At 37.9% G+C, this 23,698-nt stretch overlaps 2 protein-coding genes across 2 annotated transcripts; both read left to right on the top strand.

The window, feature by feature from the left end:
* The first annotated feature begins 2,568 nt into the window (after positions 1 to 2,568).
* LOC134653464 (uncharacterized) lies at positions 2,569 to 3,721 on the top strand. The gene is made up of 2 exons (XM_063508826.1): positions 2,569 to 3,323; positions 3,413 to 3,721. The coding sequence occupies exons 1-2, from the start codon at positions 3,010 to 3,012 to the stop codon at positions 3,471 to 3,473; spliced, it is 375 nt and encodes a 124-aa protein (XP_063364896.1). The 5' UTR covers positions 2,569 to 3,009; the 3' UTR covers positions 3,474 to 3,721.
* Positions 3,722 to 11,302: 7,581 nt separating this feature from the next.
* LOC134653642 (uncharacterized) lies at positions 11,303 to 14,591 on the top strand. The gene is made up of 3 exons (XM_063509036.1): positions 11,303 to 11,495; positions 13,599 to 13,930; positions 14,569 to 14,591. The coding sequence occupies exons 1-3, from the start codon at positions 11,401 to 11,403 to the stop codon at positions 14,589 to 14,591; spliced, it is 450 nt and encodes a 149-aa protein (XP_063365106.1). The 5' UTR covers positions 11,303 to 11,400.
* Positions 14,592 to 23,698: the final 9,107 nt, after the last annotated feature.

The following is a 23,698-nucleotide window of genomic DNA, read 5'->3' as shown; positions in this document are numbered from 1 at the left end:
TTTGTCCCTCACGGAGGCACGCGTATACCACTTCTATAGGATCCTACCTTCTATGTGAGTATAGTTACCAGTTCTGGCCACGTAGCCAAAACGCGCCAATCGCTCACGCTCCGTAGCGATCGAAACGCAACTGTCACTGTCGCACTAATATGGAAGAGTGAGAGAGACAAAGCGAAGCGATAGCGATTGTCATCTGGGCCGGCAGAAGTAAAGGGTCGCCGCCGCCGGGTGCTTTCTGCTATTTTGCTGCTAAGAGCGGAAGGGAAATAACATATACCTGTCTTTGTCCGTCTCAACAGAATATGTCCGGCGAGCGGATAGATAAAGAGATCCCTTTGACTCACTACTATAGGGTGCGTAAACTATAGGCACAGAACATTGACATAGATATCTAGGGACTGGCTTTACGGGCAATAATAATGAGGCATGACAGGGGCCAGTACAGCGGTGTGAAATCGCTACAACGCGATTGGTTGATGAGTTCGCATCACGCGAGCGATTGGTTGACGAGTTCGTATTACGCGCGCTATTGGTCGCAACTAGTTGCGTTAGACTGCACGATTGGCTGGAATTCGTGAGTAACACCGCTGAACTAGTACCATTTTTAGTGCCCCATTAGCCCGTCCTTAGATATTATACGTCAATGGCACAGAATAAGTAATATACTACCGTACAAAAAGGACACTCCCTACAAAACCGAAGTTTGACAGCGATTCAGGGTCGAAACATGATATCCCTTTCTAACTTATGGCACTATCCCTTTCGGCTATTTAGGGTTGTCAAAATTCAAGTGATTATCTTATCTGTGGTCGTGCACACAAAGGGACGTCAAGTTGTGTCAACCCTAATAATTGCTCGGGGCAATGCTGAGCCGAACCATAGAGAAATATAGTAAGACAAGAGTGCTCACTCCATACATCAGTTAGACTATTAATTACTGCTACTTGACAATAGATGTAGCACCGACCGGAAAGTCTTATTTCAACAGCATAAGACTTTCCGGTCGGTGCTACATCTATTGTCAATTAGCAGTACTGATAGTTCCGCTACTCGATGCTAGATGCTAATAGTCTTTTTGGTACTAAAACTAATGTATGGAGTGAGCAATCTATGTATTTTTTTCTCTATGGCCGAACGGAGCCGAGTTTGCCCGAAGTCAGGAGTGTCTCCCCACTGCTATAGGGGCCAGTACAAGAGCCCCCAGGTTTTTTGGGGTGAAGTGTTAATGTAAAGTTTAAGCTTCCGAGCTTATAAGGCGCAAGTTGGCGCGACCAAACTGTAAAGGCAGTACCCGTTCCAAGTGTCAATGTCAAGCTCAAGTTTTCGATTTAGTCCACAAGATGACAGACCTAGGTATGTTTGTTGGATAGAAAAGTAGCCACACAGTTGGAATATGTGTAACTATTTTTGATAATGCTAAAAAAAATCTATTTTGATATATTTCCATTGTAATAACCATTTGGGTCTCCTTTAATCTGAAGATTTTATGATTTGCCATTATATTTAATTATTGTGATATTTATACCCACCTGTTGTATAGTATTATGGCTTTTAACGTAGCTTGTTAATCATCGAATATATTAGATCTAAAGTTGCATAACAGATTGTTGCATTTTGAACTCTAGTGGCCTTTGTATAGAGTTGAATTTACTTTATTGAGCTGTTTTGTTCTAATTGTTGTTTTGGCAACCATACCAATATTATTCTTGTTGGTAGAATTCTTGCCATTGCCGTTAAGTTTTACTTGAATAAGATGTGAATTGTGAACGCTTAGGTGTGTTGAGTTTGTAGCAGAATGTATTTATTGACTGTATTGTACATATCAAAAAAAGTGTTTCTAACATATTTTACTGATCATGGTTTTAACATTTACTAAAATAAATACCTACTTAATTTGAATCATTATCGTTTCATTAAATAGTATTTGTAGTAATTAGTGTTATACTTGGAGGATACAACTAAACGGAGTAGGCATTAACAGGCTTTCCCCTCTGTCGAAAATAGGCGGCCAACGGTCACACACAATGTATGGACTGACGTTTATCTGACATGGCTATTTTTACGTTACGCATACATTTGACGTTCCCCTCCCCCGCAAAAATCGGCAGACTGTTTTGTACAGAAAATTACAGACATGGCGTCTCCGTTTGATTATATCCTCCAAGGTGTTATATGTAAAGGGGGCGTTTAAATATTACGTAACGCAGTTTTCGAAGATTTTCAGATTTTTGACCGGAGCATACGAAAGGTTAAATTCACTTTCACCAGTAACTTCAGTAAGAATGTTCTATAAAAGTAGTGAAAAAATATCTGCTTATTGAAATTAATGCCATCTTTCGGTTTTGCTCGGAAATATACCGCAGTGAACTATAGGTACACGATACGTAGTATCTTAGTAATTTGTTAGTACACGTTCATGTAAATTGACAACAGATGGCGTTAAAAACGACGACATCTGTTGCCGAGTAGCAGAACTATATATTTTCACGTATTTTCGTTAATTAAAACGTTTTCGACAGAAACATGAGTCGTATTTTTTCGATTATAAATTTCTTACGCGTATTCGGTATCTTTCAATTAGCATTATAGGACAAAACAAGGCGATACTAGAATCAATTAAATAGTTTTCAATAGACGCCGCAGCGACAGTGGCGCCGACATTTTCCATATATCAGGGTTTGTTTTCACGAATACTTCATTCCACCGTAAATCGTCCTCGCGTGAACACCTGATCCTGATCGGTCCGCGCACGTGACAAACAAGTGAAAGCCGGCTTTTCCACTGTTTGTCCTTCAAGAAATAATCAATAAAATTCATTTTTCACCGTGTTTTACTCTGAAACGAGCCGATTATTTGTGAATATCAACGCGGAGACAGTGCAACGGGAAGCGCTTAAAAGATATCGATCCGCGTGCAATTTTCCGCGATCAGCGCCAGCTTTTCGTCGCAGCGCAACCAATATTCCTACAAAAACGTTAAAACCCAAGAGTCATCGTCACCGCCGAAGAGATGGCGTTCATGATGCCCGTCATGAAGAACGACTGGGACATATACAACTCGCAGCGGTCGCGGAAGGCGTCGGAGAACGTGGAGAAGGCGCCCGGTGGACGCGTGCGGAAGGTGTCGGAATCGCGGTCGGAGGGTCCGACGCTGTCGACGCGCTCGTCGGCCGCGCTGAGCCCGCACCGCTCGGCGCCGGCCATGCGCTCGCTGTCCTACTGCCGCGCGCCGCCGTCGCGCGTCTCGCTGCGCCACGCCGACAGCCCCAAGGGCTCGGCTAGCCCGCCGTCGCCGAGGGCCCGCGAGGACAAGTTCCACAGCAGGTTGGTCGAGAAGCTGAAGCGAGCGCTCGGGCGCTCGGACTCGCGCAGCGAGGAGCGGCGGTCATGAGCTAACCCTTGCTTGTGTGCAGGGCGCGCGCCGAGTCTCCGCCGCGGGCCTCGCGCTGCGGGGCCTGCGTGCCCTACCTGTGACGGGGCCCAAGGCCGGCCCGGCCCCGAGCCTCGCGCGCGCCGACACACTATCTGTGATATGTACGAACCGGAGGACTCTCGAGTTGAGTAATGTTTGAATGTGCTACTAATATGTAATAAATAACCGCCTGCTGGTTCTCGAGACGCTGAAGAACCTATTCGACTTAAATATTTCTGTTTCATCAACATGACGCAATAGTGTACCTTCTTTGCTTTCCTTCAAAAATTCTGCCGATGTTTATTTTTATACCGGAAAGTTAACTACTTATACCACTGCGTAGATTTGTAATTTAAAATAAATTATAGCATAAAAGGTTACACTTTTCTGTTGCATGTTCATTTGTGAATTGTAAGGCAGGTTTAATTATAACTAGAAAGTAATGGTAATACGAAGTATTGATTGATATATTGGTTGTCACTGTCAGTCAGTATTAGGTTGTAATGTAGGTATTGTATAACGGCTGTTTGAATGGATTAAGACTGCGTTAGGGTAAGTTCCCCGTAGGACGAGTCGGGCTATATAATACCCGATAAATAGAAACAGTATATTATACCCATGGCAGTTTCAGCATGCTATACTGTGATTCGTTGTTTGTAAGTTTATGTGGAGTTATTTATTTAAGCAGTATTGATGAACACCCACTCTGATGTTTATGTATGTTTCGTTTCATATTTCTGAAATGTGATCCACTGAAAATATTTAATTTGTAGTAAGTAGTTGGTGTCATATGAGTTAGATTTTTGGTCCTTCATATTCATATTTTCTACCCCCTTAAAATATATATTTTTTGTATTTTTTTTAAACTTCATCTGTTAGAAAGATCTTGAGTCGCAATCAACGTTTACAAAACGACTAATGAAAAATGAGCATCGACAAAATAGAAAAAGTTAATACAATTATAGGAATAACGAACGACATTAATGAGTACCTTATTATTCTAGAAATATACAAGTATTGTTAATGAAAACTGTCGATATTTTTACATTTAGGCAAAATGAGATTTAGTCGTCAATAGACAGTGAGAATAATAATAAATTTTAGTTTAATAGTTGGTTGACATAAGGGGTGTAGCTCCATTTATTTTAATCTTTTGTTATGGATTATGCATGAGTTTATGTGATGTTAATATAATTATATATTTCATCGACTCGACTGTGTAAATGGACCAGTTTTATAAAATGTTTATAATAGTAAAGCATTTCAATTGTCAGTGAAAATAATCAGAAAATTCTAAATTTTAAGGCATATCTGAATCTGTTTTATAATGTTAGTATTAAAATACGTATTGAGACGATAAAAAATTTCACCCCTTGCCATAAAATCTGTCTAGAATGTGTGTACAACCATTAAATAGGATTATTGGTTAGGGGTGAAGTAAGTACGTGCGCGAATCCATGCAATATTGACAATGTATTCGTGTAGGTACGTTTCAGTTCCTTGAATCAAACTGCCATACATTTTGGAACTACCCACGTTGTACGTCGGTGGCAAAGGGCAGGAGCCACAAAGGACCCTTGCACTTTGCCAACGACACGTTTTTTTAAGATTAGCCCTCAATTTTTCCAGAATTTGTAGTTTTCAATGTTTATCTGGTTTCTGATAAGTAAATATCTTGTTGTAAGTCTATGTCCAAATAGTACCTATATAAATGTATGCAAGCAGTGTCTGATTTAAATACATATTATAAAGCTTATTATCTAAAAACATGTTTTGATTATTTCCTTGACCTAGCAATGCCGAGGATGCGATATCGCTTCCTTGGCATTGAACAATCACAGTGCAGTGGGTTAAATCTACCTAATATCCATAACGATACATAAGTCCAGAATATACATAGGTACTAACGCAATGTGCTAATAACAGAAGCCATAATTAGTAATGACAGCAAATTAATCCAAGCATGATGCTTTCAGAGTAACTATAAAAAAAAACCGGCCAAGTGCGAGTCGGACTCGCGCACGGAGGGTTCCGCACCATCAACAAAAAAATAGAGCAAAACAAGCAAAAAAACGGTCACCCATCCAAGTACTGACCCCGCCCGACGTTGCTTAACTTCGGTCAAAAATCACGTTTGTTGTATGGGAGCCCCACTTAAATCTTTATTTTATTCTGTTTTAGTATTTGTTGTTTAATAGTGGCAACAGAAATACATCATCTGTGAAAATTTCAACTGTCTAGCTATCACGGTTCGTGAGATACAGCCTGGTGACAGACGGACGGACGGACGGACAGCGGAGTCTTAGTAATAGGGTCCCGTTTTTACCCTTTGACTACGGAACCCTAAAAACAGTAGGTAAGTACACATTTTAACTACCTCCAAGCCTCCAACAATCCCACACAACACAGCATAGGATTTTCATAGGATCATTCTCGCGTTGTTCCAGCATTTTGCCACGGCTCATGGGAGCCTGGGGTCAGCTTGGCAACTAATCCCAAAAATTGGCGAAGGCACTAGTTTTTACGAAAGCGACTAGTCATTAGCTATAAGGTACTTTATGTAGGTAATTAATTAATGTATGTATGGTAAGCAAACATAGCCCAGTAAAAGATTGTTACAGATCTCGACATCCGACATCACGTGTCACATTACTCACAGTGGAATCCGTTTATTATGGCTCCGCCAATACTGACCAACCGCTTACTATGACCTAATTAGTAATTAGTAATTACTGTGCGAAGTTTGGTTTTCATATAAAATTCTTAGTGACAAAGTCGGATAAGATGACTTCGCTTATAGTGACAAACCGCTTACTATGACCTATAAATAAATAAATAATAAATAAATATTATAGGACATTATTACACAAATTGACTAAGCCCCACGGTAAGCTCAAGAAAGCTTGTGTTGTGGGTACTCAGACAACGATATATATAATATACAAATACTTAAATACATAGAAAACAACCATGACTCGGGAACAAATATCTGTGCTCATCACACAAATAAATGCCCTTACTGGGATTCGAACCCAGGACCGCGGCTTCACAGGCAGGGTCACTACCCACTAGGCCAGACCGGTCGTCAATATATTCTATTTTCCTATAAATTCTATTTCATGAAATGATGTCCGGTTATAATGACACGTTCGCTGGTTTTCGTGGCCGCCCCACGTCTTTCCCCGCGAGGACGTTAGTGCGTGCGTGGCGTATAAGTTGTTTTTGTTTTGATTCTCAGTGACAAGTTTATAAAGTGGTACCAGGTTATACTCGTTTCTTACAAAGGAATTCGAGATTAAATCGAAAAAATTAACAAAAATAATAAGTTAATCAAAATAATCAACTACGCTTTATATGACATTCGCTTAGTATGACGTGTTTGTCACTTCCCTTTGATGTCATTATAAGCGGAATCTACTGTAATATTTTAATGATTAGCCTGAAAACTCGCATACGCTTTCCTAACCAATCGGAATACCTACATACATACGGCCCGTAGATGCTGACGTGAGACGTGACGCGACTGTGACGCACGATGTTGTGCCCTAAAATCTAATCCGCGATTCCCTGAATGTGATAATTTTCCTAATCTATACAGCCCGATATTACACGCCCAAAGTCAGAGATAATACATGATACCTTGAAGTAGCTCAATTTCATAAAGTTTATTAACTATACCTACAGTCTACTATACAAACCAAAGTATGTGCTGTCGTTACTTTTACTTGGTCGGAATCTAGGGGCCACACTACATTAGTACCTAGGTACCTAGCTTAAAGTCCCAATTAGTTAAGTTCCCAATCCACTATAACTTGGATCTTTTTAAATCGAGAGTGAATAGACATCTTTTAGGTAAGCATGTTCCATCCTAGACTGCATCGCCATTCGGCACTTACCATCAGGGTGAGATTGTGGTCAAATGCTTACCTACCTATTTCTAATAACAAAAAAAAAGTCCATAACAAAATGTTTTGATAACACAATCTAGAATACATGCTAATTACTATCTAGATTCTGCATTTGAAAACACTATCAAAATGGGATTTTATTATTGTAAGGTTAAAGGCGATTTGCGAAAAAGCTTTAATGGAGAACTTATCAATCAATCTCTTGACGTAGTATCGTTATTGCCTGACCTAAATGCATCGATAAAATTGGGCAGAAAAGTTCCATAGCTTCTACTTACTCGTATCGTACCTAACTAAATATTTACCCTGGAATCACTTGTCCGTTGAACGGGGTACATCACATGAATTATCTTTATCCCATCAAAAACATTACATGTAAAAAGGTGCAAGTCTCGCAACGCTTTTACTACAAAAAAGTTTTGAGATGTAATGTGAAACCAAGTCGGTTATTTTAATCAGTGCCAGTGGGTGTTAAAACCGTATCAATAAGATATCTTTAATTTGTAATACGTATAATGACTTGGCCATCGCACGGCTGCATAATGACAAAAGGATCATCGTCACATATTAAAAATAATTCTAATTAAACATAACGCTAGCGCTAATTGCAGTTTGAGCATTACCCATATTTACGAGTAGGTACGAGTAAAGCATTATGTGCGATTGCCAAGTCATTATATGTATTACAAATTAAAGATATCTTATTGATACGGTTTTAACACCCCCTGGCACTGATTAAAATAACTGACTTGGTTTCACATTACATCTCAAAACTTTTTTGTAGTAAAAGCGTTGCGAGACTTGCACCTTGCACTTGCTTTTTACATGTAATGTTTTTGATGGGATCTCATCTCTTTTTGTAGGCTGTCCTTCTTTTCGGGTACTCATACCCATACTATGTATACACAATACACATATCATAACTAAACATATCTTCATTTATACTCACATCGTACATCGTAGTGTACCTTTACTTTACCTACTATTTGTAGGAACTGCAACAGTAACTTTGTAATATCATATATTTATATGGGATTACAAACTTACTTATGCAGTTCTTAGATCTTTAAAACGTGACTGATATTGCAATATTTTTAGGTTTACCCTTTATGTGGCAATTAAACCCTAACCCTGTACCAAATTTCAGCTCTCTGAGTTTATGGGAAGTACTAATTCTATTCTGATGATCATGAGTGAATGAATGAGTGTCATAAATGCGAAACTTTGCTTTCGCTTAACTTCGGAACTAAATGACCTACAGACTTGAAATTTTGGATTTTAAGTATGTGATTATAGCTTACTGGATGACGAAAATTTCTGCGTTCTGGTCTTATCCAGAGGTTCTCAAATAGGGGCCTGAAAATGCGGCGAAATGGTTCCAGTAAAGGATGGTACGGCAGTGTTTGCTTCGCGCTCGACTTGGCGGGGGCACTGCCGTGCCCCCAGATTAGAGATACAGGTCACGGACATTCGCAGGCATTTTCCTGTTTTCTACGCACCCTCAGCAGATTTTTATAAGACCTTACATAACACAGGAAGACAACAATACCTACAATACAGAATATATAACTAATGTTTATTTGTTCACAACTGACGGGGTCAATGACCGATAAGTGTTCTTTGTAGAAAATAGTAATTGCTTGCTAAATTAAATTAAGTCTATGTTTGCCTATTTATTCATACTGAAGGCTATAAAAAGATTACTATAGAATAGGGTACTTTCCTACTAGTCAAATCTGTTTCTTTTTTAGAACTGTCAAAAATGATTTGCTAATATGGAATTATTATGTTATGGAAACACAGTGACGTCACGGTCAACTCACCTAGGTGCTGTTTTTCCAATAATTATCTGGTGCTTTATTTCATGCATGGTGTGAAATAATTTATTTTAATTACAGTCAAGTACCCTATTGTCGGTGTAGTAGTAAAACACTTTATTGTACAAAAATGGTTTGACACGCGCCCAAGTTAACCTAATGGTGATTACAACATTGTTAACGTTGGACTATATCATGGGGCCGATATCTGAAATTCGACCGCTCGATTTCGTGTATTTCGTCACAGATAATAAATAGTTACTTGATTTCGTTCAGTAATATCTCCACTACTAGGCATGTAAATTCTACTAATAGAATTGAAAACGAGTGGTCAATATCACTAGATTCCCAATTTATATTGCTCGTATTTCAAAAATCAGCATTTCGCCGTTTTCCACCTATTTTCGAGTGACGAAATCCATCGACCGAAATTCAAAAATCGGCCCCGCTCGCTTTCATGCGTTACTCACCGGTTTTGTGATCGTGACCTTCGTTACGGTAGCATTTTAACTTCAAAAATCTGATCTTTCATTTGATTTGATAGCGAATCTGGCTTGCATTTATTTATACTTACCAATAACGCTAACATATAAAAAACTAAATAATAACATCCTCCAACAATGGGGGAAAAAATGGAATGCCGCTTCAGTCTATGGAAAAGAACTAGGCTGTATATATTTATCGCACATTTACGGATTCCTTTAGCATTCAGTGCAACAAATATAAAATAATTCAATTATCTATACTCATCCTATTACACTCAACTAGTTACTTACTGCAAGCGAACTACAAAACATGAATAGAATTAAGTACCGTACTTTTCAAGGATTTACAGAATAAGGGCTCATTTAGACGATGCGAGAACTCGCATGCGAGTTTCATTCATTACATTGCGGGTTTTGATCGGTCGGTTAAATTGGACGTAACCAACAGTCCGCAATGTAACTAAAATCGCATGCGAGTTCGCGCGCCGTCTAAATCAGCCCTAATGTACCTGAATTAAATAGTCTTTTAACTTTTTTTCATTAAATAATTGGGAGAATATTTCTGTCACTAATGGTTGATAACTAGTATGTTATATTTCTGTTCGGTATCGGTATTCATAAGATGACGTAAACGTCGTAAACAAATAGGTATTACCTGTAGGTATGTATGTATATATACATAGATGTTACAAAAATAGTTTTGACCTTGCTTGCTACTTAGACGCACAGGGGTCAATAAGGTTGTATTAGATACTGAATTATTGACCTTGAAGAATTAATCACACTCACAGTCATTTACCTCTAGACACATGCCATGAGTTTGGAAATTTCCTGTAGGTCCCGACTAAAATATTAGTTTAAGGTAACTGACCGCTGCGAGTATACTAGCTAGTATTTAATTAAGTTTTTGTTCATTAATATTAATGTGTTTTTTTGCCGTTAAATATAGGTACCTATCTCTGCCCTACTTTATTTCCCTACCATCTAATTTCATCCATCCCTTAATATAGGCATTAGGATAGCCACAGAACTCTATAGAATCCATACCTAGTAAAGTCATCGTTCATAAGCTATCGTTCATATAAAAATTAAACAGTTAAAAAAACACACCATTATAAACCTAGTTCATAAATCGTTATTTGTTTTACAAGAGGGCAAAGTTGTTGTTTAAAACCGCTCGTGCTAATATTGATACCCGAGCAAGCGAAATATTCCAAAATTGAACCACGAGCGTAGCGAGTGGTTCGAAAAATGGAATCTTGAGCGTTGCGAGGGTTTAAAAGCACGAGGGTTACTTAAACAAAATTTGCCCCCGAGTGAAACACAAAATTTTTCACCACACCAACCCGAAGCAAATATTAAATGTAAAATATCAAACAAAATCAAACCAAATCAAATCCAAATGAATGTTATTAAATATTGATCATCCAAAATCATCATTTAAAAGTCAATTCTACCAGCAAACATAAGAAAACAACTCAAGATTTGCATGTGATTACTTTGCCTCACATGTGAATAAAATGCAACTTTGCTATCAGTTTTTGAAGTGCAAAGTAAGCCTTTCCGAGCTGGTGTGGTGAAAAAAAATTTAAATGAGAACGCGACGCGACCAACATCAATATTCTCACTGCAAAAAAAAAATACCTATCTACCTACCTACTCTGTGGTGGATCCCCGCCGCCCGCTACCCGCCCGCGGTTCACAAGCAGTGCGTAACAAGCTTTAGAAAGGGGCGCACGCTCGGTTTTTCGAATTCAAATGTGAACAATATCCAAAAACATGAGTAGAAAATCCTGCTGCGTCTCCGGATGTCAGAAGACGAATATATCGAATCCGGAATGTACATTTAATCCACTCCCTACAGAGGTGTCTAGGTAAGAGTTTTTACAATCACTAAGTATTACTTATAATTTTAATATTGCGTTGGTAACAATAGTAATGCTCGTTCACTAGCTAGATCACTAGTTTCTTGTACCTTGTACTTATGTATAGTATCGAGGTAGTTAAAGGTAGGTAAAGTAGCATACTTTATATGTTTTGTTTATTTGTTGGTACCAATCTAATTCCATCTTGTTAAAAACGATATTTAGATCGAAAATAAGTCTATGAAACATCGATACCTAGTAGATAATTGTCAACAAATTTTATTCTAGGTATACCTACCCATTTTTTTGTAGTTTGATCACGTGACGTGACTGGCATGTTAAAATTTAAAATGTCATTCAATAGAACTTGCAAACTATGTAAACAAAAGTCTAGTAAATTGACATTCAGTGTCAATTTTAGTACGGCGGTTTGTTTACATAGTTAGCAAGTTCTATTGAATGACACTTTAAAATCTAAGTCTGGGGGAACAAGATTTAAAATTCTATGAATAGTAATTTGGTAGGTAGGACTTATGTTTTGTACGAGACGGTGATAAAATGTGATTTAGGTTAGGGTTGCTTTTTTAGTCTGGCCGACTGCTTATTATTTTAGGTTAATCCATACCAATATTATAAATGCGAAATATTTTTATTATTATTTTAGGATTACAATTTTTTCTTTAGATAGACTTAGCTTAAGCTTGTTTTTTGTATAGTTGACGTTTGCTGTTTTGGGTTTAATATTCCATAGTTTTAAATTAAGTAAGTATGTAATTATATAAATTGTATTTTAGCTGATGCCTATGCATGATTTTAGGCAGATACCAGGAGTAGAAATTTCTTAGTGGGTCAGGTAGTCAAAATAATCTGAGTTCAACAATAAGTTTTTAAGAGGCTAAAAGATGGCTGGGGCCAGGCTGGCAGAGATGTACAAGATACCCTATAAAAAGTATCTAAAATACAAAATACAAGATACTAGGAAGTCAAGTATCTAAGATATCAGATACAAGATACTTTTGGAAATGGTATTTGAAATACAAGATACGTATTTTCAAGATACTTTTTTTAAGATAAAATACTTTTTGAAAGTAAACACTATTTGTTTTAAGGTTTATTTATTATTTATTGCAAACCAGTAGTGACTCTATTACCAAACAGAATAGAGTGTATGGAGACGGATTGTCAAAGTAAATTATGTAGCCACGGTAAATTTACTGCCATCTTTCGACAGAACATAAAACTGTGAGAACGCTATTTGACTTTGATCCTTATTCTTTCATTAATATGTGTTACATTTGAATAAAAATAAACTCGTTTATTAAATTATAAATTTGATTTTTGTCAAATTAAGCATTTTAGGGATTTAGTTTTTTATAGATAGATCGTTCAAATCAAAATTATCCGAATTCCGAATCGATTTTTGGCAAATACAAAAAACTCCCTAGTGACATGCGGTCTCTTTCGCTCTACGGTTAAATGACATTTAGGTGAGCGAGTCGGGCAGATACGAACTTAGACTTTTTTTCGCACTGAACCGCGAGAATTGTAACCGCCTTAAAAGACGGTTACAATATTCAAAGTTGATAGAAAAGTAAAGCTGCGTTTAGTTACAACACGCTGCGTGCGTTTTACAAAAATAAAACTGCGAAATTCATTATAAAAAGTATCTTGGTAAAAAAGTATTTACAAAATACTAAGATATCAACGGAAAGTATCTAAATACAAGATACAAGATAAATTTCTTAAAAGTATCTAAGATAGAGATACAAGATATGTATTTCGTATTTTGTATCTGTATCTTAGATACTTTTATCTTAGATAAGTCACATCTCTGCCGGCTGGAGCTTCCGGAGATTCGTTTTCTATTATGGAAAGCGGCCACGTGATCACCGATCAGCCGTCATAGAAAATGATATGTCAGACGCCCGGCCCGGGCACGGCCCGGTCTAGCGCGAGTAGAGATTCTCATGCTCTTAAGGATTAAGAGAATGAGAATCTCGCCCACTTAGCAACTTTTGCTGCGATCTGTACCCAAATACTAGGTACATATAGGTATCTTGGTCTAACCGTATCTCTTTAACAAAAACAATTGAACTATTTTGTTTGTTACAGACAACATGAGTGGCTAAAAGCTATTGGTAGATTCGACTTGGTACTTCAAGCTCACTTACACCCTGAAAGTTTCTACGTCTGTTCGTCACATTTCGAGGATGAAGACCTGAAATGTACCAGTGTTGTTTTACCCGACGCTTTACCTAGCCGGCACCTCCCTGTGACGTCATTTGCTGATACACCACAACGCTCGCAAACAGATAAATCTTCATCTGATATGGGAAACATCACTCTTGACCCAACTGTTCAAGAACATCGAAAGGTATTAGAAATTAAAGGTGATGAACAGACGCAAATTTTTGGATTGCAAGACGAGCTTACTAGAAACATGCGTAAACTAATAAAGGAACAAACTATAGGCGACAAAGATAGAAATAGTAAGGAGTTCTTAGTTTATGCGTTGAATTTGTATCTTTTGAACCCACAAACCTATAGCTTTATAAGAGAAACATTAAATTTGCCGGCCGAAAAGGTACTTAGAAAAATTAAATTGAAGATTACACCAAAACTTGACAAGGGAGTTTTGGATTGCTTATCTTCGAAATTAAAATCGTTTCCGGACAAAGCTAAATATTGTACAGTTTGCATAGAAACTGTGAATTTAAAAAATAATCTGTATTATGACATATCGAATGATGAATTAGTGGGTCTTCAGGAAATAAACGGAATAAAGACTGATGAGATGGCTCGTATGGCCTACGTAGTCATGCTGCGGAGTATCCTGGTCAAGTGGGACCAGCCTGTCACCTACTGCTTTCTAAGCGGAATTAAGAATGTCGCGCAACTCGAATCTTGGGTAGACGGAATCATCACCAGCCTTTTAGACATTGGATTTGAAGTTATGGCCTTGGTTACTAACCAAGGAAGCGGTGTCAAAAAACTTGCGACCGAAATAAAACGCATATCGCCAAAGGAACACCATTTTGTAATAAATAACAAAAAAATATATTACATTGTTGATTTTCCGCAGTTGTTCAACTATCTAAGGACTAATTTGGGTTCAAAAGACATAAGTTATAATAATAATAGGGTTTCATGGCAGTATATCGAGTCATTGTTTCAACTGGAAAGCAAGAAGACACATAAAATTATTCCAAAAATAATAAGTGGGCACGTAACGCTCCATAATGTCACGAAGATGGCTACGGTTAAGCATGCGGCAGAAACTTTCAGTAACACTATGTCCACTGCTATACACGCCTACGTAGATACAAAAGAGCTGCCCGAGGAAGCTAGAGAGACTGCCGACTTCTGCTTGTTCTTAAACAACCTGTTTGATGTTCTGAACTCGAGCACATACGAAAATGACAATATGTACAAATGCGCTCTCGGTTCAAATGAATCTCAGATGAAACTTCTCCAAGAAGCTTTAAATGTGTTTAGTAACTTACAATGGAAATTTGCTGAACACAAAAAAGAAACAAAGAAAACGAGAGGAGGAAATAAGAAAACACCGCATAACCATCGCACAACATTTCCGGATATACAGATAACACTTAATTCGGTTATGTCTATCGCACAAGATTTGAGTAAGCTTGGACATAAGCTTTTACTGACGCAACGATTAAATTTGGAGCCTTTAGATAAGTTTGCAGATTTAATTAGAGGTGTATCTTCAAAACGCGAAACAAAGGAAGCAGTTAAGCCTTCTGCTATTAAGTTTGGTAGAAACTTTTCCAAACAATTTGTTAAATATATTCTAACTAAGTCGCCGCTTTCGAACAGGCCAAGCGCCTTCCAAAAGTATTTTGAAGACGCGACGCGATTGGAAATAAGTAAGATAAGCGATATTCCGAGTAGGCCACTGATATTGTTAGGACGAGGAGAGACTGACTACCGAATGCAATTACCCGAAGATCATCCGACTATTTATGTAGCCAGTTACATATTTTACAAATGCCAAAAGACACATCATTGCAATATGCTTGATTATCACGTATCCACATTACCGGATTTGGCGAAAACTAAAGTTTATGACGTCTACAACAAAAAAGCACCGTTTTATGGCAAACTCAAATTGTTAACTTACCCATTTATTCGGTATATCGAGCAGCTCGAGCTTGCGTTTACGCAATTCTTCAATAAAGGTGTTTGGTCGGTGCCTGATCATCCCGGGTCACAAGCTTTTACCAATCTGAGAAGCATACCTTTTCCAGATCCACCTTGCAAATGCTTCCCGAGGATCTATGCAGTAAAATTACTGATCCGGCTGCGAATATATACCACATTGAAGGCATATAACAGACGAATTAAAAACCAGAATATAAATTTAAGTGAATTTCTTTCCGAGCTGAGTAGAGGATTGGAAGTGGAAAAATAAATGATGATTACTCTATAATATTTTGTTTAATTCTTGCTACTTTTCACCTACTTACCCCTTTTGTAACTACTCGCAGGCAGGATAAGGTATAACAACATTAATAACACACAATTTTCGATCTCTGAAACATCTGACTATCGGCATGCTTGAAACGATCTCACAACGCATTAAAAAACTTAGGTAACTAGTTATTTCCTATTATTATGCTCGGTGGACATCAACCAGCAATCAAAGGTCGACTCCGAGGAACAGGCATCGGCTGCAATCAATCAACACCAATAAGTGAATTACGTACCGCTTCGAATCCAGTTTGCACCGGTTACCATTGTGGCGCCGTAACAAGACTGAGGCGGAAATCGCACGTACGACGCTACTTACATAACTTTTATTCTTCAAAAATAACTACCGTAAAATGGGGTGAGTAGGGTTCACGGGGAGAGGTGGGTTATGAATGGGGAGAGTTATGAAGAGGGATGAAAGGGGGGTGAGATGGAATTTTAAGGCTCCAGCTACAAAAATAATGTATTCCAGTTTAAAATGGAGCTATAGTAATCAGGGATGTTGCGGATGCCGATTTTTTGACATCCGCGGATGCGGATGCGGATGCGGATGCGGATTTTTAAAGGCTCACATCCACGGATGCGGATGCGGATGTCAAGATAGTACCATAAAAAACGTCAAATATTACATTTTAGTAATTTTTATTTCAAAAACTGGCCAAGTGCGAGTCGGACTCGCGTTCCAAGGGTTCCGTACATTAAGTCCCACTCACGCTTGACTGCTCATTTCTAATAGGTTTTTTTGATTAATGACTAAATTACCTAGCAGTCTAGCACTTACGCCGATGCTAAGACGTTCCTGTACCGACCTGTTCCACATCCACATCCGCATTAAATCCGCATCGATTTTATGCGGATGCGGATGCGGATGCGGATGTTGAAAATAATGCGGAAGTTCCGCGGTTGCGGATGCGGATATTCGCAACATCCCTGATAGTAATACTCATAATAAAAAAAAACGATCCAACATCATCTTCCAAAATCACCTTTGTATGAAAATCCAACTCGCCCCAAATACGAGGGACTACGGGGGGGTGAGGTGGGTTTTCCTGTTTATCGTCAAAGTTATGAAATGGAACTACCCAAAATAAAATAAAAACTAAAATACAAACGTCCGGAACACTTATTATATACACCATTCAGTTTGCATATGTAAAAATAAAATGTTATCGAGGTTTGAATGTCAGTTTTGACCCTACTCACCCCATTTTACGGTACCTGATGTTTATTACCCTTGTTATTTTCTCAAACCTGCGCGTAAACGGGTGTTTTTTTTTGTTGTCCCTAATAGGAGAAAAAAAGTGTCCTAAGGTTTTTATTTCCATTCCGTCACCATTTTTCCTAGACTTTGTATAGCGGTCGCGTAATGGAAAGATCGAAAAATGTATGGAAATTTTGGGACACTTTTTTTCTCCTATTAGGATAGAAAGAGCTCGTGATTCTTAGTAGCAATAACATAAAAAATCCCAAATTTGAAAAAAAAGTGTAGGGGACAACAAAAGAAAAACGCCCAAACATGGTCTTTATGTTTAGGATAATAGGATTATTAGGGTATTACAGTGATTTTTAACATAATTTAATTTTTTACAAGCAGAAACGTCCGCGACCGATGCTATTAAGCTTAGAATAAATTTCAAAGTGGAAAAATTACTGTCTGATTTTTAACATAATATTGCCGGTCAAGTACCTGTTATTGAGATGTTATGATGAGGCTTCGATTTTGATGCCAATTACCAAGAAAAAATATTACAATTTTTGTATCCTTTTCTATTTTTGTAAGCTACCAGAATTCGGTTACTAGCTTTCCCGGTTAAATATCTACTTGCCTTAAGTATTTTAACTGAAATGGCCTTACTAGAATGATCTAAAAAAGAATTACCCGAGCAACCAGACCGAGACTAGATTTTAGTATGAATATACAAGCTATTTAGTAGACGCATTTCCCAGGCAAGTAATTGAAACGCGTGTAATAATGGTTAGGTAGGTACCTTTGTAAGGTACAAAGTGCCTTTTCATACCTTTATTACGTCTATTTGAATCGAATCGTAACAATTGAAAATGTTGTCGGTAAGTGGTCCAATCAATATTATTAAATACATATACTTCCACCACAAGCCCCTTGGTAAAGTACCCTTTTGGGTTACCTAGTTTATTATGCCATCGCAATCGATGTTAGGTCATCCTAGGTCGTTGTGTTAGTTCTAAAACTAGGTTGTTTTCTATTTTTGTTAGGTTGTCTTACATCGGGGGTTAGCATTTCAAACGCATAGAATGTTTTCATCGTGTCAAAACTAGTTGAAAATCATAATAAGTTGTTAAGTTTGAATCGGGCTCATTGTTAATTTATTAATATGTAAGGTAAACGTACTGGTGCTCGACGCGGTACCGTACATGTCATCTTGAAACTTAAGTCATTGTCAATAGAGGTGACAGCAGGGTGCCATCTATTGGGCATTAGCATGTCGAGCACTAGTACGTTTACCTTATTATCAATGTAATCTATGCGAGATGATGTATACCACAGATGCCCTTCACGGACGAACGCCTGCACATAAACTGATCTCTGTGATATGTTATTACATATTACCTAAGTATATATAGCATTGAAAAGTAATACCTCATTCACGTGACATTATTTTGCTTATTTTTATCCTTTTTTCAATCATAAAGGAGATAGAAAAACAGAAAAGTAGACTAAACAATCTCATCCTTTTTTGAAGTCGGTTAAAAATACTAACTAGGAATAAAGTGACTTAATAAAATTATGTCTAACTTTAAAATTAAATAGAAACATTGTTTAACTTAAGCTTGAAACAGGTTGCTTAGTGGTAGTCTCTAACTAACCTAATCCCAAAAATTAGCGCAGGCACTACTTTTTTACCAAAATGACTGCCTTCTGATCTGGCCTTCCAAGCCATGCAGAGGGGAAACTATGTACATAAGTACTACATATAGGTATATGTGTTACACTACATCAAAATGCCGAAACACTTCGTCATATCATAAATATGTCTAAAGAAATAAATGGGACACAACGCTCTTAGATGACATTTGACCTACCTACCCCTTTCTTATTGATTCGCCTAGGAGTTGCCTAAATATTCGTGTTACATCACCTTTCTAAAGAGCAGCCAACCATAAACCATACATACCTACCTTGAAATTACCAATGAAACTGACCTTTTTCAAATAGAGCTCTTTTTTACGTCTGTGGGGGTACCTTTTAACGACTTCTACGAGAACAATAGGGAGTATTACTGCAATGTTTTGCCGCCAGAGTGCAGCACTAGTGACTTAAGTATACCATAGAGTAACTTATACATACTGAACCTTAAACTGTTTTATGACAAGTTTTCACAGACAATACAATATGACATTGATGCATCAAGGCGGTTTGTTTACAAAGGGCCTATCGGGAAACGCGAAATCGAAACTCAGTTATCTGCCTCTTTATCGCTCGAATATGCAAGAGTGATAGAGAGGTTAGATAAAACAAAATGTCGACTCTTTCGTATGCGGTAAACCCTTAGATTGTGTACTTGTTATTGGAGTGGCGCCCCCTACGCAGACTTTTGCGTAATATTCCCTATATCAAAGACTCGACTGAGGTTAGCCGTGTCGAAGTGTGGAAAATTTTAAGAAATCTACCTAGAGCTGCATTTTCGCAAAAGAGACGAAGTATTAGATTGTATGGTATTACGGGTGCTGAGTGGTATTATTTGTATTATATGACGTCAATGGGTAGATTTGAAGTGGTACACTTACTGGCAAATCATAATCTTTATTGAACTTTGTAGTGCTGATTAGGTAAACAGCATATTGTGGTACTGTATAGGGGGCCTATTTGACTCGAGACGATTGGCCTTTGGCCTATCTGACGGCCGCGTACGCACTGTCCGCAGTCACCCTTGAAGGACGGCTGAGTAGGTAGGTAGGTACCTATAGGAAATAGATTACCAATTGATAAGCCCAGCCACTTAAAAAACTAATCTAATCGTAATGGGAAATACGAACGTTCTAGCGGACAATACAAGTTAACGTAAAGGTAATAAGTAGGTACCTAACTTATCTCACCATTTTGACAGCTTTAGTGCGTGATTCCGTATAATACCTATAGAATATACTATGTGCCGAATGTGCCGCAAGCAAGTTTTCAAATTGCATCTTTTCAATCCTACCTCGCTCGCCATAATAAACTGGTATCTATACTTATCTGGATATACCTTAAAATACATAAATAACTGGATTTCCAGTCAGTCCAGAAACACACATAAAAAGTGTTCTTTTTTGCGATATCGTAAGCGCACAAGAAATGCGGGCTTAGTAATTTTTACGTATTTTTCCACGCTTAGTTAGTCTACCATCAATTCCCGTTGAGGAAAAATTTACATAAAAATAAGAAGCGATTGACTAATAACATGTAATCTTAGCTCGGAATATACCGGCAGTGTCAATAAGGCTAAGTCTACTATTGAATCACAATTACTCATTCTTTTTATCTTAAGCAAACTGCACTGAGGAAGCATATTTGCACGCAGCTTAATGATATCTGCTCAGTAAATACTGAATACTGTGGGAGATTTAATGCCACATTAAACAGGTACATAAACATCTCTTTTGCACGTATATCTAAAAATAAAGTTTTTGGTAAACTCAGTGTGCAATATGCAAATCTTGTAGGTCATGGCATTTCAAGGTAACTGCGTACTTGCGTAGTTAGCAATTTAATTATACATAGTCGAATTTTGTTAGGCATTTACAATGTTCTGTCTGAAAAATATGAATACAAGTTAGGGGAACCAACTACTTAAAGTAAGTTTCTGTTTTAGTTGGGTTACTTTGTTTCTAACTAAAGTCTACTAACTTTACTTTGAAAAAAGTGCCCACGCCCACCCTTTGGGACACTGTACTGAAATTATATACAATTTTCGTATACTCACTTATCCCACAACACCACCCAGTGCTAGACACATGTCGCTCATAAACTCACGGCACTGCAAACTTCGCGTAGACGGACTTTATGTAAGTTAATTTCTCAGTTTTAATCGTCACTTTTCTTAGGCTTGACACACTACGGTGGATTATTTTATTTCATAACAAAATGCAATTTGCAATGACTAACTATTTTTCTATCTAATCTCATCATCAGTCATAAATACCTACCTACTTAGCAAAACGGCACCTTGGCATGAATTATTTAGATATAATCACCGCTGGCGCCACATTTTTTACAGATTGCAAGAGATAGGTATTTTACTGGTCTAGTTCAGATTAGACTGTGTTTGGCCCAAAACATCATGCTATTCATGCTTCATTTAAGCATGCGGTGCCATTCCTTACCCTATGCGCGCACGAGCAACTTTGTCGCCGCGACTTTGTGTTTTGTCTCTGTCGCACTTGACTTCGACACTTGAGTGCGACAGAGACAAAACACAAAGTCGCGGCGACAAAGTTACTCGTGCGCGCATAGCGTTACACTTACACTATATTATTGTAGGAAACCACTGAAAAATGGAATATCCTGATAAAGTGCGGACGTCACTCTGATGCGTGTAACAATAATTTTGTGTGGAATTTTCCGTCTCAGTTGCATTTGCTGGTGCATACCTGCTTATTTACTTAGTAAGCTGTAATTCACACCACACGAGGGATCGACTGTTTTTCCTTTATCAAACACGTGAGATCGAGTTGCTAACTCATTAAATTGATGGTACCTAGAGTGCTTTTTAGGGTTCCGTAGCCAAATGGCAAAAAACGGAACCCTTATAGATTCGTCATGTCTGTCTGTCTGTCCGTCTGTCCGTCTGTCTGTCCGTCCGTATGTCACAGCCACTTTTCTCCGAAACTATAAGAACTATACTGTTGAAACTTGGTAAGTAGATGTATTCTGTGAACCGCATTAAGATTTTTACACAAAAATAGAAAAAAAACAATAAATTTTTGGGGTTCCCCATACTTCGAACTGAAACTCAAAAATTTTTTTTTCATCAAACCCATACGTGTGGGGTATCTATGGATAGGTCTTCAAAAATGATATTGAGGTTTCTAATATAATTTTTTTCTAAACTGAATAGTTTGCGCGAGAGACACTTCCAAAGTGGTAAAATGTGTGTCCCCCCCCCTGTAACTTCTAAAATAAGAGAATGATAAAACTAAAAAAAATATATGATGTACATTACCATGTAAACTTCCACCGAAAATTGGTTTGAACGAGATCTAGTAAGTAGTTTTTTTTTATACGTCATAAATCGCCTAAATACGGAACCCTTCATAGGCGAGTCCGACTCGCACTTGGCCGCTTTTTGAACTTTGTAGCAGGGATCGGATACCGGTATTTTTTGTATGGGAACGGAAACGGTATTTTTTCGTTCTTTGCTAATTAGGGTTCCGTACCCAAAGGGTAAAAACGGGACCCTATTACTAAGACTCCGCTGTCCGTCCGTCCGTCCGTCCGTCCGTCTGTCACCAGGCTGTATCTCACGAACCGTGATAGCTAGCTATCACGGTTCGTGAGTAATAATACGAAGTCGTAACCTAAAAACACAGCTGAGTCCTACATTTCGAGTATAAAATAATTCAGAAAATATGGTTAATTTCTACGTTTTTGCAAAAAACCGGTTCCGATCCCTGCTTTGTAGAGCGTGGTTATAATACGAGCATAGATTTTTTAGCTTAGGTATGTTAAAATGGCTAAGAAAAATAGTTTTAAATTTTCTAACGTTTCTTCTATAAAATGGTGACACGAGATACAAATAAATCACTAACATAATCGTAGATAACGAAGCAATCATTAATAATAATGGACTACATAACTTCGCAGCTAAATAACTGGTATGTATGTTAAGTATGTAATAGGTAATACCTACCCAATTATAGGTGAACAGAGAACCTGCGCCATAGTCTTAATTATGAAGTTTAGCAGCTAAAACACTTGAATACCTATTGTTTTACAAACTACCAGCGACAGCGACCGAACTATTATTCTAATTTACGCAAACACGCTAATTGAGACGATTTCGCGCTTTCTTGTTAATGCGATACATGACACTTACACGTCACAAGTCACAAGATTTTTCCGTTAACTACTTGTAATGTTAATACCTAATTAGAGCAGTGCCCTGTTTATCAAAAGCTTGTAACTTGTAATACAAGTGGAAGCCCCTTTTTGACAGCTTTTGTTAGAAAGGGACTTCCACGTGTATTGCAAGTTACAAGCTTTTGATAAACAGGGCACAGGTCTAAGCTTAATAGCTTTAAACCGATTTTGACGTAATAAAGCGTGGCGATGCCACAATAAATGTAAAGAATATTGACGATTGTGGTGATTCTCCTAGACTTTGTCACTGATAAGTCTGTACATTAAGCTTTATCCGGCTCTATCGGCAGCAGAGTTGGAGTTACGTACACAACAAAATTAGTGTTCGTTTTTGGTACGAATAGCTAATGGAATAGCCAAAAAAAGTCTCTTTATGGTACTTAACTTACCTAAATACCATGCACTTAAGTCACATTGACGCATTTATTCATTTACTATATACCTGTGTGCTGTTATAATCATTCACGTCAACTCTCCTATCGATAACTCAGATAAGGTAAACGTACTGGTGCTCGACGCGGTCCCTGTACATGTCATCTTGAAACTTAAGTCATTGTCAATAGAGGTGACAGCAGGGTGTCATCTATTGGGCATTAGCATGTCGAGCACTAGTACGTTTACCTTA

Source organism: Cydia amplana, chromosome 13 (assembly GCF_948474715.1).
Source record: "Cydia amplana chromosome 13, ilCydAmpl1.1, whole genome shotgun sequence".
NCBI lineage: Eukaryota > Metazoa > Arthropoda > Insecta > Lepidoptera > Tortricidae > Cydia > Cydia amplana.
Note: the sequence above shows the minus strand (reverse complement) of the source record. Positions and strands in the feature narration are given on the sequence as shown.

What these genes read in the sequence shown, in the direction of transcription:
- LOC134653642 (XM_063509036.1), top strand. Translation starts at nt 11,401, where the DNA reads ATGAGTAGAAAATCCTGCTGCGTCTCCGGATGTCAGAAGACGAATATA. An exon ending in CTCCCTACAGAGGTGTCTAG is followed by an intron (nt 11,496 to 13,598) that starts GTAAGAGTTTTT and finishes TGTTTGTTACAG; the next exon opens with ACAACATGAGTGGCTAAAAG. An exon ending in CGAGCTTACTAGAAACATGC is followed by an intron (nt 13,931 to 14,568) that starts GTAAACTAATAA and finishes GATTTTCCGCAG; the next exon opens with TTGTTCAACTATCTAAGGAC.
- LOC134653464 (XM_063508826.1), top strand. Translation starts at nt 3,010, where the DNA reads ATGGCGTTCATGATGCCCGTCATGAAGAACGACTGGGACATATACAAC. An exon ending in GAGGACAAGTTCCACAGCAG is followed by an intron (nt 3,324 to 3,412) that starts GTTGGTCGAGAA and finishes GCTTGTGTGCAG; the next exon opens with GGCGCGCGCCGAGTCTCCGC.